Source organism: Homarus americanus, unplaced genomic scaffold (assembly GCF_018991925.1).
Source record: "Homarus americanus isolate GMGI-L3 unplaced genomic scaffold, GMGI_Hamer_2.0 scaffold418, whole genome shotgun sequence".
Taxonomy (NCBI): Eukaryota; Metazoa; Arthropoda; class Malacostraca; order Decapoda; family Nephropidae; genus Homarus; species Homarus americanus.
Window position 1 is genome coordinate 648,219 of NW_024740587.1, and position 19,282 is coordinate 667,500.

The following is a 19,282-nucleotide window of genomic DNA, read 5'->3' on the forward strand; positions in this document are numbered from 1 at the left end:
CTCTTCCTCTCTCTCTCTTCCATTCCCCTCGTTTCCTCCCCCCTCCCCTCCCCTCCTGCTCCTCCTCCACCCACCCACCCACCCCTCCTTCCTTCCTCACTCATCAATCTCCTCCACGCCCACCTGCCACTCATAAAAGGGCGTGCATTGAGCTGACTAACGCATCCCAAAATACCCTTTCATATACTGTAGATGAATGTAAAATAACAGCCACACCCCCAACCTACCCCATAGAGGCAACGATAGACTGGGGTGAATTGACCTCGTGTTATTGTAACGGGGATTTGATGGCTGGTGTGTTGGTGTTGAGGAAATGTCCATCGTCACGTAGGCCAGCTGTAATTACTTATTTTCCCCACTACCAGTCACTCATTACATAATTTGTTTTTTCTTTATGTTATTACGAAAGAAGATGGTGTGTGTGTGTGTGTGTGTGTGTGTGTGTGTGTGTGTGTGTGTGTGTGTGTGTGTGTGTGTGTGTGTGTGTGTGTGTGTGTGTGTGTGTGTGTGTCACCTAGCTCAGTGACGGTAACACCAAGAGTGATAAATAATAATTAATATTAACAATTAGTAAGGGTGAAATTTGAAGAAAAATATTAATGGACTAATAATAATAATAATAATAATAATAATAATAATAATAATAATAATAATAATAATAATAATAATAATAATAATAGTAGTAATAATATGTTTCATTTCTTCAAATTAACTATTCTATATTTTACTCACTTAACTTGAAACAAAATAACTCCACGAATATAGTATATGAGGAAAGGTCTTTAGGCTGTTTCAATTTAGATTAGACTTTTAATGAGGCAAAAAAAAAAAACTCGGGATACTTCACTGTTTTTGTAACTCTTCTTCTTGTTCTTCTTCTTCTTCTTCCTTCGCCGCCTCCTCCTCCTCCACTTTCGTCCCCAGGTGTTGTGTAAAGTACGGGTTGTTTATTGTGTGGGGTGGGTTGTGGTAAGTAGTGGTTTTGGTGTTGTGGTTGTGATGTTGTGGTAGGAGTTAAGGTGGTATTGTGGGCTTGTGGTGGTATAGTGAGAGTCTTGGTGTGATGTGAGTTGTCATAGTGTTGAAGGTTGGTGGTGGTGGTGGCTGGTGGTGGTGATGGCTGGTGGTGGTGGTGGTGGCTGGTGATGGTGGTGGCCGGTGATGGTGGTAGTGGTGGTATGAATGAATACGTAAATTAACTCGTAAATGATCCAGCAATGTCCAGAAGAACAGTAATTAAGGTAAGTGGAAGATCTACTGGAACGTGATCATAGGTGTATTAACTCCTGAGATACGACTGAACAGAATCCTACGAGTACTGTTTTCTGCCGGGTCACCTATGGGATATCATAGTTGTATTCGAAACCCGTGGTCAATTGGTTCAGTGTGTTGAATAGGCTGGCTAAGGTCTCGTTTGGTTCGAATCTGTTCAATGAGATTAAATTTAGTGTCATTAAAATCGCCTTTCTCTGGTTATGAACGCGATTTTTTTAAAGGTATTTTAGGTTACGGTTTACGAGCAGTTAAGTACGATTCCATGAAAAAAATAAACTATCTGTAAAGTAAGTTAAGCTAGCAAATATGTTACCGTAGTCCAGTTGAGAAAGGATTAGTTTGAAAGAAATTATGCGGAAAAATATATGTTAGTCTTTACCTGCTTATAAAGACCATAGTAAAATATTTCTTGATATGTCACCATCGACGCAAACTGGGCCATCACTGGTGAGGCAATATTTGAGGGCGACAAAAAAGTGAATGGACTGTTCATGAAACGACAGCACATCAGTAAACAAATAGCTTTCAGCAGTGGGACATGATTCTAGATCTACTTCACTGACATCTATAAATGCTGTAAGTGTTGGCGCCTCTGTTCAAATAACAGTTGAGGCGTGGCGGGTGAGTGATTACTCAAGATCCTCTCGGAGCGCAATATTCATTTTCCAAAGTTACTTGTGGAGGAAGGGAAGGGGGAGGGGGTGAGGCTGAAGGTTCGCCCAGGGTGCCTAGTATCCTTGCACCGCCCTGGAGCATGATGAGAGTTGTGGTGGTGTGCTGAGGTTGTGATAATGTGATGGTGGTTGTAATGACGTGGTGGGGATTGTGATGGAATAATGGTGGTCGTGGTGTGGTGCTATGGTTTCATAAGGGATGGGGTATTATGGTGGCTGTGGTGGGGTTGTGATGGTATGGTGTGGATTGTGATGATAGTTGTGATGTGGTGGGGTTTGTGTTCCTGAGGTGAAGGTTCTGAAGGTAGGACAAGGCGGCGCCCAGCAGATCCCCCACAGAGCCGCGCCATCCAACACCACACTCCACAAATCCTTCCAAGAGGTCAGGCAGGCAGCGGCGGCCTGAAAAGAATAGAGATCCGTTGGTCGTGTTTATATAACAATGTCTCCTCCTTCAGGGTCCTGTAGCTCCACGACTCAACTTGTTTATTTTCATCATTATCCATATTTTTTGGCTAAAGGGATGAACTTTATCATTGAAATGTATACAGAGGGAGAAGCTGGGGATGTGAGGAGGTGACAAGTGTTGGGCGCCAGATATCTTTCACCAGGATTACCGAGACAGGCGCTGTGGCTCCTGGGGATCTTCGCTGTCCTCCAGGTGTTGGCGGGACCCCTTGGGGACGCTCTCCAAACCATGATAGAGGTGCTAACTCTACACACATCAGCCACAGTCTGAGACGGTCCACTGTTTCCCTCCCTTGTTGGCCAGACGTGTTGGGGAAAGGTGACAAGATGTTCTTTCAGTTGCTGCACTTACAGGAAATTGCCTGATACTTGTGGTTATGCCAGAGGTCATAGGTCTTTGCCATGCCTTTGTGGAACGGCAAAGATCATTAGGAACATGATGAGGGCCCAATGAGGTTACTGCAAGCATCTGTACAGCAATCATCGAGGCCTGACGGTTTGGGCCAAATTAATAGGAAATTGCCAAATATTTGTAGATTTTTCAAAACTTAATTAGTTGCTAAGGTCCATAGGATCATAATATTTGTTTAGAACCTCGAGGCGTTAACCAGAAAGAAGATAAACCAAATTCTAAAACACTTGGTCACACTCTGCTTGTAAATAGTTCTCAGACTTGGATATGGCCAAATCGTTATGAAGTTAACTAATCCCTCGGAAAATTAATAAGACGAATAGAAAACATTGGCCCTTGCTTTGAGAAACTGAACAGATCCCAGAAGACCGGAACTCCCCCCCCCCCCAAAAAAAAAAAACTTGACCATATCGACAGCGTGTTTAAAACTTTATCACAGTACATGGGTGTTTGAAACTACGTAAAAAAAAAATCATATATCAGTGTCATCCAAGGAACTTACTAGAGGGATTCAACACCTTATCATGTTATCCTCATCTCAGTAACCATGATGAGGAATAGTACACGTCAAACACTCGTTCGTATACACACTGTTAAGCTGAAGATCTGTTTGGATCCATACTTATCCATGGATGAATTAATTGTGGATAATATTAATGTTTTCTTTTTAATTATCAACAGTGAAGTGGTGTTAGGTTTTGATGGAGTTAGTCGTTGTATAGATTTCTTTATGTTGTAGGTTGTAGGGGTTGTGGTTGGTGATTGGTTGGTTGTAGGGGTTGTGGTTGGTGATTGGTTGGTTGTAGGGGTTGTGGTTGGTGATTGGTTGGTTGTAGGGGTTGTGGTTGGTGATTGGTTGGTTGGTAAGCTTGTGCTGGTGATTGGTTGTTGTAGGGGTTGTGGTTGGTGATTGGGTTGGTTGCAGGGCTGGTGGCTGGTGATTGGTTTTGTTGGTTGCAGAAGATGTTGTTGGTTGTAGTAGGTGTTGTTGGGTTGTAGCAGGGGTGTTGGTTGTGTAGGTGTTGTTGGTTGTGGTGGAGGTGTTGTTGGGTGTTGCATGGTTGCAGTAGGTGCTGTTGGTTGTAGTAGTGCTGTTGGCTATTGTAGCAGGTGCTGCTGGTTGTGCAGGTGCTGCTGGTTGGTAGCTGCGTTGTTGGTTGTAACAGTCGTTGGTTGTAGAGTGTGTTGTTGGTTGTAGAATGCGTGTTGCTGGTCGTAGAAGGTGCTGGTTGGCTGCAGGAGGTGCTGTTGGTTGGTGGAGAAGGTGTTGCTGGTTGCAGAAGCCTGGTTGTGGTGCTGCGGGCGTTGTTGGTTTTGTAGCTGCGTTGCTGGTTGCAGTAGGTGTTGCTGGTTGTAATGCGTTGTTGGTTGCAGAAGCTGCGTTGTTGGTTGTAGTAGGTGCTGTTGGTTGTAGTAGGCGTTGGTTGTAGCAGGTGTTGTTGGTTGCAGCAGGTGTTGTTGGTAGAAGCTGCGTTGCTGGTCAGTAGTGTTGCTGGTTGTAGTAGGTGCTGTTGGTTGCGTAGGTGTTGCTGGTTGTGGGTATGCGGTTGTTGGTTGTGGTAGGAGTGTGCTGTTGGTTGCAGAAGGTGCTGTTGGTTGTGAGTGTGTTGTTGGTTGTTGTGGTAGGGGTGCTGTTGGTTGTAGGAGGTGTTGTTGGTTGTAGAAGGTGTCGTTGGTTGTAGAAGGTGTTGTTGGTTGTAGAAGGTGTTGTTGGTTGTAGTAGGTGTTGCTGGTTGTAGAAGGTGTTGTTGGTTGTAGAAGGTGTTGTTGGTTGTAGTAGGTGTTGTTGGTTGTAGTAGGTGTTGTTGGTTGTAGTAGGTGTTGTTGGTTGTAGTAGGTGTTGTTGGTTGTAGTAGGTGTTGTTGGTTGTAGTAGGTGTTGTTGGTTGTAGGAGGTGTTGTTGGTTGTAGAAGGTGTTGTTGGTTGTAGGTGTTGTTGGTTGTAGGAGGTGTTGTTGGTTGTAGAAAGTGTCGTTGGTTGTAGGAGGTGTTGTTGGTTGTAGTAGGTGTTGTTAGTTGTAGAAGGTGTTGTTGGTTGTAGGAGGTGTTGTTGGTTGTAGGAGGTGTTGTTGGTTGTAGGAGGTGTTGTTGTAGGTGTTGCACGAGACACCTCCCTCCCTCCCGGCAGCCAATATAGGCTCTCTCCGTCGCCTCACTGAAAAGAAGACTAATTGCTCCTTCGCATCTTGGTTGGGCCGTATGTCCCCTCCTCTTTCCCCCTCCTCTTTCCCCCTCCTCTTTCCCCCTCCTCTTCCTCCCTCCTCTTCTTCAATTTCTTCCTCCTTATCTTTATCATTATTTTCCTCCTTTTTTTCTCACTCCTGCTCTTCCTCCTTCTTCTTTTCTTCTTCCTCTCCTTTCTTCCTCCTTGCTGCCTTCTCCTCCTCTCTACCTTCCTATCCTCCACCCGATAGACTCATGGATACTCCTTTGGAAAAGACACCAAAGGCCTGCCTCGATGAATCAGACACCTGGTGCCACTTGAAACCTCCCTGGACCACCTGGAGCCTCCTGAACCACCTGTAGTCTCCTGAACCACCTGGAGTTTTCCTGAACCACCTGGGGTTTCCTGAACCACCACTGGGTTTCCCTGAACCACCTGGGGTTTTCAAGACCACCTGGGCCTCCCGAACCACCTGTGGTCTCCCTGAACCACCTGGGTTTTCCTGAACCACTAGGTTCCCTGAACCACCTGGGTTTCCCTGAACCACCTGGAACCTCCCTGAACCGTCTGGAACTCCTGAACCACCTGGAACCTTCCTGAACCACCTGGGGAGCCTCCCTGGAGCACCTGGAGTCTCCTAGACACCCTGGAACTCCTAGACCACCTGGAGCCTCCCTGAATCCACCTGGAACCTCCTGAACCACCTGGAACCTCTCCTGAACCACCTGGAGTTTTCTCCTGAACCACCTGAGTTTCCTGAACCACCTGGAGTTTCCTGAACCACCTGAACCTCCCTGAACCACCTGGAGCCTCCCTGAACCACCTGGAGCCTCCCTGAACCACCTGGAGCCTCCCTGAAACAGACCCCCTGGGACTCAGGTACCCAAATCGCTCAGGCCACCCACTTGTGAATGGCTGAGGAGTGCCGCCCGCCGCCCAACCTGCGAACAAAGCCACCCAGACCTGCAAGCTGCTGATAAGCTACCCAGACACTGCCACCCAGGGAAGGAAATTAGGGCGCACGGCTCCTTTTCTTGTGAGGGAAAAAGATGAGGCTGGGAGGTGAGGAGGTGATGATGAGAGGTGAGAGGTGGTGTTGAGGGCTGAGAGGAGGGAGATGAGAGGTGAGAGGTGAGGTGGTGTTGAGGGCTGAGAGGTGAGGAGGTGATGATGAGAGGTGAGAGGTGATGGTGAGAGGTGAGGTGGTGTTGAGGGCTGAGAGGTGAGGAGGTGGTTATGGTGAGAGGTGGGAGGTGGGATGTTGAGGGCTGAGACTGGAGCAGAGGCAAGAAGGAGATGCTGGGGGCTGAGAGGCAAGAAGGAAATGATGGAAGCTGACAGGTGCTAACAGGATAACTTGCTTCACTAGATACGTTTGATGTACTGTACCGTCACCTGTACAGTATCACCACAACAGTACAGGTTACCAATACCTCACCTAACCTAACCTAACCTCATCTAAACGTAACCTAACCTAACCATTCCCCAGAGTATATTTTTGGGGGATTTAAACGTTCTTATTATCAACTGGTTATATTAACACACAAAGTACACAACATTAAATTCAGCTCTGTTTCAGTATTCAGGGTCACACAGTTGATGGTTGGAATTATTGTCCTTTGGTGTGGAGATTCGTGTCCATAGATATATTTTATTTGTTTATTTAAATTTATTTTTTTTTTTTTTTTATTATTATTTATTTTTTTTTATTATTATTATTTTTTTTAGGTAAGAACGTGTTGAGATTAATATGCCGGGTGATTTATGGGGGGGGGGTGGTTACGTGGTGGTGGGCGGCGGGCGAGTAGGGAGTGGATGGGTGTCAGATATTGGCTGGGGTGAGCGGGTGGGTGAGGGAGTGGATAGGTATCAGATATTGGCTGGGGTGGATGGGTGAGTGAGCAGGGATGGATCTATGGTGTTTCATTATCATAACACCACACACACACACACACACACACCCACTTCTCACCCTACAAGAACTCCTCTTCTCCCTCCACTTTTTATAACCACTTGAACGCGGTAACAAGTGAACATTCTTAAACTTCCTTACAACTTGACAGGGACATCGTTCCTCCCAACGTCTCTGGCAAAGTTGAGAGTAAATATTATTCGATTAAAAATGGTGATGTGTTAGATGACTTGACTTAGTGTGTACAACTCGGCAGTGAATTAGTTCAAGTGGTGATGAGAATAATATGGTTGATCAGTAGGTGTTGGTGGTGTAGTGTGGGACTGATCGTGATGTGAGTGTCAGGTGTGTAAGGCTGCCAGGGTATCATTGTAATAGGATTTGAAGATATCAGGGTATGAGGGTTATAGTGTGTCATGGCGGTAGGGTGTCAAGGCTATTAGGTTATCAGTGCCAGGGTGTCAAGGTGCCAGGGTGTCAGGAAGGCCAGAAAAGAGACCGTGAAAAAGACGCCCTCTCCTCCTCCCCCGGGCCAGCAACACCGTAGACATTGTTAAACCTCAGCCCCTCTTGTCCTCGCCCGCCGCAGTAGACCACAGGAAAGTTTTAATTGGCCGCCACAGCCTTCCTTTCTCCTGTAAAAAAAGGTGAAATAAAACAACTTTAAAAAGTGCGTATAGGGCGGCGTCACAGTGGAGGAGGTGACGCAGTTGACGCACCCCGAGAAGTGGGTAAGGAGGGCCCAGTCTCGTCTTGCTACTCACCACGACGCACGAGTCAATAGGTACTCAACTCCAGATGATGGACAACCCTGGGGTAATAGACGACTTCAGGGGACACAATCCCCCAGTGAGACAGATCAGGACAGTCCCTCCTCCCTCCCTCTTCCAAAATACCCAGGAGTGATTAGAGAAAATAAAAATTCCGAAGAAAATGAGAGTCAGGATGCGTTTGAGAAGGGTACGGGTGGTGGAGACGTGCCTCGCGCCCTTATCATTCGCCCATAACACATCGAGCAGGAGGACAGCTCAAGACACCACCCCCCACACCCCCCCCCCACACACACCCCCACACCCCACCCCCACACCCCCACCTCACAGTACTCAGGAGTCATTTAGAGGAAATAAATATCGTCTGGAAGGTGAAGAGGAGGGAGGGTGAAGGTGGTCGTGGTAGTGATGGAGGTGGTGGCTGTGGTAGTAATGGAGGTGGTGTGGTTATAGTAGTGATGGAGATGGTGGTAGTGGAGTTAAGGATGGACTGATGGAGGTGAGGAAGATGGTGGTGGTGGAGGTGAGGCAGGACTGATGGAGGTGAGGAAGATGGTGGTGGTGGAGGTGAGGCAGGACTGCTGGCAGGGAGAGATAGCGGAGTGCGGGGAGAGGCAGGTTGACACAGAGGGTCACACACCACGTAATGAGCCATACACGCATTATGCTCCTCCACAGTCCTACCCGGGACGTGCTGCTACCATCCTACTGAGGGCGCTAACCTCCCGCTGGGGAAAGAGGTGGGGATGCTCACTTTCTGCTGGGGGCACTCTATTCCTGGTGGGGGTGACGGTACTCTTATCCGAGTGGGGGGGATAAGAGGAATAGTGGCCATTCATTTCCTGCTGGGGTGGGTCGGTGGGGGGGGGAAAGCGTCTCCTGGTGGGGATAGGTGGCGGAGGGAGGGATTGAAGGAGGCAGGAAGGAAGGTACCGGAACTCAGGCAGGGCGGCATTAAGAGCCTGGAAAGAAAATGTGAGTAGAGGAAGAGGAGGAAGACAAGAGATGAAGTAGAGATAATGGAGGAGAGGAGAGGAAGTAGGGATGATGAACAGATGATAAATAGTGGATAGAGATGGATAGTGGATAGAGATGGATAGAAAAACGAAAAGTGGTTCGAGAAATAACCGTGAACATGACAGGAAATTGCAAGAAAATGGGTAAAAAAATATGATGTAGATAAAAATGTGGGAACAAATGGGAGAAAATAATTAGAAATGAATGATCATACTCTACCACAGTACCACATCGGACAGGACTGGTGTGGCAGGGGTAGAAATGACCGTAAAGAGAGGGAGATGAGATAATGAAGAGGGAGAAACAAGGGGATGTGACAGTAAAGAAATAAGAGAAGGGTTAGTAAATGATGGAAAGAGAAAGGGGAGAGAGATAGTAAAGACGGAGATAAGAGAGAACAAATACGGTGGAAAGGGGACAGTGAAGAGACAGGTGGGGGTAGATGGAAGACAGGGATAACAAAGACAGAGAGAGATTCGGTAAGAGAGAGCGAGAGAGAGAATAGATGGCAGTCAAGAGATAACAGATGAGGAAGGAGAGAAAGATAAGAAGAGGAGAGAGACAGACAAGAGAGAGAGGGAGCAGCAGGGGGGGCACTGCTGGTTATAATGACTGGGCTACAATGTTGTTATTAATACTGGCAGGATTATGACGTGGATGGTAGTCAGCAAGGGTTTACCGGCTCTAATTAGATACGGGGCCCTCTGCTGCCCCCCTCAGTAGGCTCTCACGGTCACGGGGGAGGAGGCAGCAGCGGGGAGATAGTGGTGGGGAGGAAGGACGGCAACCGGGAGATAGTGGAGGGGGTGTGGGGAGAAGGAGGGCAGCCAGGGAGGAGATAGTAGTGGGGAGGGAGAGAGCGCAGGGAGATAACGGAAGGGTGTGGGGAGAAAGGAGGGCAACCGGAGAATGTGGTCAGGAAGGAGGCACCCGGGGAGATGGTGGAGAGGGTGTGGGAGGAAAAAATGGACAGGCATAATGTCTACGGGGAGGCTGAGGACGTGTCTAGGTTGGGGTGAAAGGAACTGGGAGAAAAGACTCGCACAGGAATTGTAGAGGTGTGGGGAGGAACAGAAGTCTCCCTGCTGGTCTCATCTTCTACTACGACTTCATTTCAAAACTACATAGTGAATTAGGGGGTCTTATAGCGTGTGATTTGTTTTAGCGTCTGACTTGTGGCGCTTAAAGTTGCAGTGGCTTAAGTTTGGATTAAATTGCTCGACCGACCTCCTGCTCACGTTGTGTGTGTATGTGTGTCGGCGGATGGAATACTCCCATTATAACGATGGTGTGCGGGTAGGGTAGTAGACTTGGCATACCTTGACAATTATACCTGGCTTATAGGAGACATAAATGCTACCTTTTCTTGACTTATTTTTAGGTTAGAAACTCGTATATATGTGTGTGTGTGTGTGTGTGCTCACCGCCCGTGTTGCCTTCACTCTAATTACTCGACTTGTACTTTCGCTTTTTCCAGTTTCTTTTTAACGTCAGTTGTCGCTCTGTCTTCCTCAAACAATCCTTCATGTTGAAAGTGTTTATGTAGGGGGTGTTTGTGCTTGTATGTAGCTGTGTTTGCGTAGGGGTGTTTGTCAGTGGGAGGTGTTTGTGTGTGGGAGTGTTTGTGCAGGTGTGTTTGAGTGAGAGGTGTTTGTGTTTTTATGTAGTAGGTGTTTGTGCTTGTGTGTGGAGGTGTTTGTATGTTTTTTTATGTGGGAGGTGTTTGTGCGTGGGAGGTGTTTGTGTGTGGAGGGTGTTTGTGTAAAAGCTGCCACGCAAACTTCCTCAACATTTGCCCGTCTCTTGTTATCTCACAAGTTCTTTGATTTGAATTGTTTATGCAGCCTGTACTCGTGTGACCTGCCTGCCTGCCTGCGGACTTGAGAAACATGTAGATTTAATTCATGAAACAAGTGTACCTTCCCGATTCCCCGCACACAGGTTATTTATGTCTTTTTCAATATCCTGTTTCCCGGCTATTAAACTTGTAGACAGTAAAAGGAAACAGCTGAGGCAATAAGCCATATGTCAGAGGTATTGACCAAACATTAACGATAATGGTGAGTTTCTCAGTAATACAGGAGTTTGTATTGGTGGGCTAGGGGGTAGTGGTGGGCCAGGGGGTAGTGGTGGGCAGGGGGGTGGCAGTGGTGGGCCAGGGGTAGTGTGGTGGGCCAGGGGTAGTGCAGGGCCAGGGGTAGCAGTGGGCCAGGTGGTAATGGTGGGCCAAGTGGCAATAGGTGGGTCTGGAGGTAATAGTGGGCTTGAGGGTAGAAGTGGTGGGCCAGGGGGTGATGTGGTGGGCAGGAGGGCTGTGGGTGGCCAGGAGAGGGTGGTAGGTGGGCCCAGGGGTAGTGCAGGGCCAGGGGGGTAGTGGTGGGCCAGGGGGGGTAGTGGTGGGCCAGGAGGTGGTGGTGGGCCAGGGGGTAGTGGTGGGTCAGGAGTAGTGGTGGGCAGAGGGGGCGTGGTGGGGCTGGGGAGGTAGTGGTGGGTCAGGGGGTAGTGGTGGGCCAGGAGGTAGTGCAGAGCCGGTGTGTCCCCAACAACATGGACGGGGAGGGGGGGGGGAGTCGTTTCATTACAAGTTTGACTTACAACACGACTCGTGGATACAATTTAGTGTTTAAGTATGTTGTTGTGTGCGGCTATTTACTTCTCTCTTACTGCAAGTTTGACGTAACAGAAGAGTTTTAGATATACTATATTGGCTGTGGTTCTTACCTGTTGGTCTGTGATATGTTAAAACCGACGGGCTGTATCTAACTAGGTCATGGTAAATTGTTTTGGCTTTAACTGACCTATTGATTATATACTCTCTCCTATTACCTCTCGTCATTAGCATTATAAATCATAGTAATTGATTGGTTACAAAGTTAGTATAGCAATCACATCAAGAATTTCAAGCCCAATATATTTTCCTTTTCAGTATTTTTTTTTTTTTTTGCTGAGAGAAACATAATTAGCACTTATCAGTAACGAGGTCCGACACAAGATTTTTTTCCGTGACAGAACATCATAGTAACTTGGTGTTTGTTCACATATTGTCTCGTGATATTTATCGTATTTTCTAAGCATATTGTCCACATTTAAGCTTCCCGGCCGTGTATCAGGGCTTATAGTGCGCTTATTCGTTCAGTTCCTCGGCGCTACACCACAACATAACACGAATACTGGTCTCAATGTTATTATTCTGGCCATATAACAAGAATAAATAGTGGCGTGTTGTGTTGGGACCAGCATCACCCGACACCGTGGAGGAGAGCACCAGGCAGCCCGGGGTTTCTGACGTCCACATCTTATTGTTTTGATTATGAATTAACTTCGACGCCATCATGAAATTTGTAAAACCTAGTTGGCGTGACTCGGGAGACTATGTGTCTGTCACTAACCTCCTTCTGCCACACTGAACTGCCTCTGCCGTCCATGACAGAGACTGATAATATACGACTTTTTTTTATATCACTTTATTTCATATTAGTAATTCACACACAACAATAGAGATCTGGGTACAGGTTTGGTTTACCATTATAAAACAAACCATATCTTAGTATATTAATGTATCGAATCATCTGGCAAACTTAGAAACTAAAGATTCGTTACACCCTCATCTAAGTCACACACACCAGTGAACATCCCTCTTAACGGAAGCTGTAAAATAACGTCCATAACCAGTTAGGAAACGAAATCGACCTCGAGAATCTTTAGAATCTTGAACACAGACGAGGTATTTCTTCTCTGTTTACCAATTTTTTATTTATTTTGAGGAACGAAATATACGAGACCGTGAACGATTGCCTCTACCCTCACAGTAGCGGGCAGGCTAATAATTATACTCCCAATAACAGTGAAACATCTCCATTGACAAACGAATTATTTAACATACGAACCTTTGAGAACCTGAACCCAGATTTGTTGTAAGAATGTCATTACCATTTCAAACAGTGCGTTTAATTAATCATCAGTATTGCTAATTATTTTTATGCTAATTTGACGGACGTGGATAGAAGTGACAAACATTTCAGCGCCTTCCTTAATGAAAATCAGGGGGAAAAATCTAAAATTAGTTAATATTCTCCGTTTTTAATCTCCTCGCTAGCATTATATTGCGACCGATGTAATTGAAGTGTTCATTAGTCTCGGTGGAGTATCATTGTGATTTTGAGTAGGAAAAAAAAATATGATGCTCTGGGGTAGTCAATTTAAGGGTTTATAATCCCACATCTGTAGATTCATGACTTATTACAGGTGTTTGATAGATCACCTTTGTACCTTCTGGCTGCTCCTAGTGTAAAGCTGGTGGGGGGGGGGGTGAATTACTTACCATTTATATAGTAGTTATTGTTCTTGTTTGTGTGTGTAGCCATATACTTCTTCATCATGGGCTCTGGGCGGCCGATGGTAGTTAATGCTGATGTATTTTACTAAATTACCAACTAGATCTATTTTTTTTTAATTATGTCGTAATTACGGAAGAATTATGATAAATGTATCATTGATTTACGCTCACCTGTAGCCAGAGTAATTGTTATTAAATATGAATTAGTATTAAATTAAATGGTCTTTGATATACTACAGGGCGTCAATCATGCAGTGCGGAGAGAGAGAGATAATAAAGCTCATTAAATCCAGTTATCAAGAGAGAGTTGTTGTGGTGTTGAGACAATTTACCCAGGTGAAGGTGTGGTGTAATAGTGGCAGTGGTAGTAGTGTTGTCATGGTAATTATGGTCGTTGTGGTGGTAATTTGAGGTTTGTCTTTCTTGTTTGTGGTCGTTGTGGTTTTGGTCTCTCTCTCTCTCTCTCTCTCTCTCTCTCTCTCTCTCTCGTCTCCTTAATCACCCATTTGAAATTCCCTTCAGAATCCAAAGTTCAGAGCCGAGTATTTTTTTTTTCACACTGGTCGTTTTTATTGCGAATTCTTTCACGTCTTCTTTCTCTCCTAAAGTTCTTCTCCTCTATAAACAATGTCGTCTAGATATCCCGTCTTTATTGTCTTCCTCTCTATGTCTCTCTTTTATCACGTTTATCCTTTATTTCTCCTATTTAGTAACAGTCGTTAAGGTGTTCAATTTTTTTTTGTGTCACTTGTGTGCTATTTATCATCGTCTTCCTCCAATTACACGGTTTATCACGATTTTTCTTCTTAGTTTCATTTTTCATCATCCTGTCTCTCTTGTCACCTCATCCATTCTCTTATTTTCTCTTCACTCTATATTACGTTGTGCTCTCTCTCTCTCTCTCTCTCTCTCTCTCTCTCTCTCTCTCTCTCTCTCTCTCTTTTCAGTTTAATTATCTCTTCTTGAACTTTCCCCGATATCTATCCGTGTTTTTTCAATCTCTTTACTTTCGTTAATTTCTCCTGATTTTTAGCGTCTTGTCTGCCTCTTCCCACACTCTCTTGGTTTTCTACTTACCTTATCTTTATCAGTTTTGCTATATATTTTAGTTGTTTTATGCACCTTTTTTTCTTCCATCCTTCTATGCAATTGATTTATTTTGTTTTCTTATATTTCCTCTTCTTCATCTTTATCGTTAATATCATCCTCGTTTGCTTTATTTTCCTCATCTTTCACAGCTTCCTCACAGTTCTTTATCTATTTAATCTTCCTCACCTCCTAGCATCATCTATCGTCTTCCTCACTACTCGTATCGTCCTCACCACCACCACCACCGTGAGACAAGACCAATCCTCCCCGCCCACCTCCATCAGCTTCGTCACTTCTCATGGTTGCTTCCTGAGAGACCAACTTGTGCCTCTCTGTGGCGTGGCAACAAAGGCTTACGGCCCCTCCTCCCAAAGTTGGCACCAGGTTATCCCTCTTCCTCTCTGGGCTCTCCTCCTCTCTACCATGTTCCTCCTCTCTACCACATGTGTTCCTCCTCTCTACCACATGTGTTCCTCCTCTCTACCACATGTGTTCCTCCTCTCTACCACATGTGTTCCTCCTCTCTACCACATGTGTTCCTCCTCTCTACCACATGTGTTCCTCCTTTCTACCACATGTGTTCCTCCTCTCTACCACATGTGTTCCTCCTCTCCCTCATCCTCCATTGCTACAATAACTGAGAATATTAAATGTGCACAAACAGTAATAAGAATAAAGATGATGAAAGTTATAAAGTAGATTTTATCTGTTGTAAATATGAAAAGTGTTCAAAATATCTCTAGAAATCATATATTCTCAACACGTCGTTACAGTTAAAATCACGCGGGTATGTCCCTCAGTGTCAACAGAGCTTTTCTCGTGTCTACTCTAGTCCATGAAATCATTTACATTCCTCATCTCTGTCACCTCCACGCCAGAGGACCCGGGAGCCCACGAGATCCCACATTTCCCGTGTCCTCAGTGATCCAGGACCCTCACATATCAACAGGTCCTGTCACTCAGTGCCTCCCCCAGTATAACTCCCAGAATCCTAAAGGCCACAGCACACACAACATCATCATCAAGAAAGCATCTAGCATCCTCCGCGTCCCCTAACCTCCTCTCAACAAGACCCCGCCCAGTACCTCGGTGTGACCCCCCCCACCCCACCCCCCACCCCCATCCTTCTCTTCGCCGGGTCCTGTGTGGAGATATAATTGAATTGATTGCAAATGTGGGCACTCGTTCTTCCCGGGAGGGGGGAAAAAGTTAACGGTCTTAGTTTTAAAATGAAAAATCTTATAATGATATATTAATGAGCAGACGGGTTCCTCGCCAGCATTATGGAAAATGGTGAGCGCCGCCCGACATCAACAAGTGATTAATGAAGGCTAGAGGACCCTCACCCCTGCTGCCTGCCTCCCCTGTTGCCTCACCCCCACCTCCCTTGTTACCTCACCCCTGCACTCCCCTGTTGCCTCACTCCTCCCCACTTTGCTGCTCACCCTCCCCGCCCTGCTGCCTCATCCCTCCCCCTGCTGCCTCACCCCTCCCCCACCCTGCTGCCCTCACCCTCCCACCTGCTGTCTCACCCCTCCTCCCACCCAACTGCCTCATCCCACCCTTACCCTTCTGTCCACCCCTCCTCCACCCTGCCTCATTCCTCCCCCCACCCCTACCACTCCCCTCCCCATCCTACTGCCCTAACCCCTCCTCCATCCTACTTCCCTTACCCCTCCTCCCACCCCTGCAAGCCCCTAACCCCTCCTCCAACCCTACTGCCTAACCCTCCTCCACCCCTACTGCCTAACCCCTCCTCCACCCTACTGCCTAACCCCTCCTCCACCCCTACTGCCTCACCCCTCCTCCACCCTACTGCCTAACCTCCTCCACCCTACTGCCTAACCCCTCCTCCACCCCTACTGCCCCTAACCCCTCCCTCCATCCCTGCCCCTTACCCCTCCCTCCCACCCCTACTGCCTCACCCTCCTCCCACCCCTGCCCTAACCCCTCCTCCCACCTCTTCAACCTCCCTCCACCCCTACTGCCTCCCTCTCACCCCTGCCTAACCCCTCCTCCCACCCTACTGCCTAACCCTCCTCCCACCCCTACTGCCTTACCCCTCCTTCCCACCCCACTGCCTAACCCCTCCTCCACCCTACTGCCTAACCCCTCCTCCACCCTACTGCCTTACCCCTCCTTCACCCCACTGCCTAACCCCTCCTCCACCCTACTGCCACACCCCTCCTCCACCCTGGTAGGCCAAGAATAAATGAGAAAAAGTTAAAAAATATCTTGTTCACTTGACTGTGTTTTCATGAGTCGTGTCCCCAGCCCCCAGACACTCCACAAGCTTCTTGTTTGTCTCTCTGGATAACAAGATACCAAGAGCCTTAAATCCCTCTCGTGCTGTAGGATAAATGATAAATTATAGGTAATCACGGATGAGTTATGATATTGCTCACTCGCATCATGAAACAACAACAGGGAGCTAACTATAATCAGTGTTATGTGATTTGCCTGTAACGTTCTCTTGTTTATCGTCTCTGGTGGCAAAATCTGTTCCGTCACACCTGTGGGTCTCGGCAGCTTTGGCTTGATCTAACAGAAATATAATGATGTTATATCTCCCCGCCATCAACTCTTTTCCTCGATAAATCTCGTAGGAGGAGATTAAATTGATGGTCATTATCAGATCTATTCCTTGGACAGTTTTATGTAAATGTGAAGAATAATCGTTTCTTCTGTTATATACTGTATGAGGTATAGGGAGATATAGTGTGATTATAAGGAAGTTGTGTTATTTGGTTATGATAGAGTGGGGTGAATTTTTTCTTGTTGGTACAGCTTCATCCATTGTGTGTGTGTGTGTGTGTGTGTGTGTGTGTGTGTGTGTGTGTGTGTGTGTGTGTGTGTGTGTGTGTGGAAAGTGACACATATTACAGATGGTGGCAGACATTATGACAAGATAAATTTGTTCTGTTGTGTGGCGGGAGAGTGAGATGAGGCTGTACCATTATGAGGGCCCGGTGTACAACAGGTGTGAGGAGAGGTTGTGTTGCCATGAGGGGCAGGTGCACCTCCCCACATTCCGCATGTACCATTTCCAACAGTTAATGTGTTGTTGTCACCTACAGATCAGTTCCTGGGTCTAGAGCTGCCCCACGAGCGAGTGTTCCGGGGGATGTTCCAGGTACGCAGCGGGGATAGGTGGACCTCGCAGCTGGCTGACCACACCAACCCGTCCTACATCACCACGGCCCAGCAGTACGCCGCGCGCCTCGACAGTGTGTATGGCAACTCCGTCTTCAAGAATGTCTTTATTCGCTCCGAAGTTCTGCAGCTTGACCGGTCAGTTTTCCTTAACCTTTGTATGTGTTATTAATGGTCACCCCTTGTTAAATTATTTTACCTTTCTTATATTTTGTTCTTTGTGTAAATAAAAGAAATACATCAACTGGGCGGTGGTGGAAGGCATATTTGCTTACGTTATCAATTTGGTATTATGTAATTGTTATCAAAGGGCCCAGTCTAACCTAACCTAATCTAACCTAACCTAACCTAACCTAACCTAACCTAACCTAACCTAACCTAACCTAAATTTCCTTATGTTGGTTTTGGTTAGGTTACTTTAGAAGAGAACAACATTGGGCAGTGACAGACTAGGGGTTACATTGTCTACATGAGATTTGTCTTCACACGGCACCTAACTCCATCCTCCTCATGTTGTGTTTCTCAGCAAGTTTCCCAATTAAGAATATAAACGAACATTCTTACCATTGGGAAGAGAATTGTTTGCTGAATGATTTTTATGAAACAGTTTTCGCTCTTCATATATACCAGCCATTTTATAACCCATTAAACATCATCATTCGTACTATCCAATTAAGTTAGTTACGTGGTTGTGTGGTTATCGCTGTACGAGTAACTCAGGTTTAAATGTTCAAATCTGAGTAATGAGTAAAACTGGTTCAAGATTATTTTTGAGGGAGTGGTGAGGACTGGTCTCTCTCTCTCTCTCTCTCTCTCTCTCTCTCTCTCTCTCTCTCTCTCTCTCTCATAAGATGGTGCCCTCACGACTGACCGCAGACATACCTCCTCTCTAGTCTGTGTTGCCAGGTGTGTGTGTCCTTTATAACAACACTCTACCACCACCTCCTTGCTAGTAAATTAACCTAAGCTAACCACTGCAACAAGGGACACTCATTCACACCTAACTGAGGGTGATTTTTAGCAGAGGAGTATTGACAGGCTGTTTTTAATAAGGGCACACAACATCGTACAACTGGCAGTGTAAACAATTAGAGGTTTGCCTCCGGTTGGTTGTTTGTGATGATGCCGCCACCTCGTTAAAGAGCGGTGACAGTTAACCTACTCAGTTAATAATAATTCTGACTTTTGACAACTTTTAACACACTTTATTGCTACTAGGGGGAGATGCGGCGGCCGAGTTGATACAGGGCTCCCTTCCTGTTCTGGGGGTCACTGGTTCGGTCACGGGAGCTACCTGCACACCCAGCTGTAAATGGATACTTGAGTTTGTGGAAGGGAAGGTGATGGAGTGCAATGTAGTGTGTAGGATCAATGCTCCCTGATGGGCAGTTGTGTTTATGGAACTCACTTGCTACTGAATGTATGATGAGGAGTGTGAGGTGACATTTATGGGGGGAGAGTGTGGTGTGGAGGAACCCTATCAGAGAGAAGTAACCTGAAATATAAGACAAACCCTAACTTTGTTCACGTATCGCTTAATGGACTGTGACCTTGGCGAGGATGACTTGTAAAGGTCAAGATCAGAACAAAAACTCATATTAACACACAAGTCTCCTGTCCACTGTATGTGTGACCTTGAGAACACGCCCATCACATGATCTTGCCACTGTTGTAGTCAGGAGTGTGACGGACGGGCACCCCAAAAACATAACGTCCCGTGGTGCACCGGCCGACACAAAAAAAGAGAAATGACACAGTTCCCCGAGTCTCCGGAGGCCAATTACTATGCAGTATCAACAGGTCGCCTCGAGGAGCCTCGTGTTTCGTGCCACAAACACCTCAAAACTGGCAGTGTTAGTTGGTGTTTTTGTGGTTTGTGTAGAGGACTATGGGAGAGGAGACTGAGCGAGCGTTGTGGATGATGTAGCGATATACCGGAGAGTTATAATGTGGATATGAGTAAGACTGTGTTTCACCTTATAGTTATATAACAGGGACACGGGAGAGCTGTCG

The 19,282-nt window shown here is 46.4% G+C and overlaps 1 protein-coding gene across 1 annotated transcript in view; it reads left to right on the top strand.

Moving 5' to 3' along the window:
* Positions 1–19,282, top strand: part of LOC121875475 — a 127,473-nt gene that overhangs the window by 58,222 nt on the left and 49,969 nt on the right. The window contains exon 4 of the mRNA XM_042380037.1: positions 17,194–17,407. Within this exon, the coding sequence (XP_042235971.1) occupies positions 17,194–17,407 (214 nt within the window). The remainder of the gene's footprint in view (positions 1–17,193; positions 17,408–19,282) is intronic.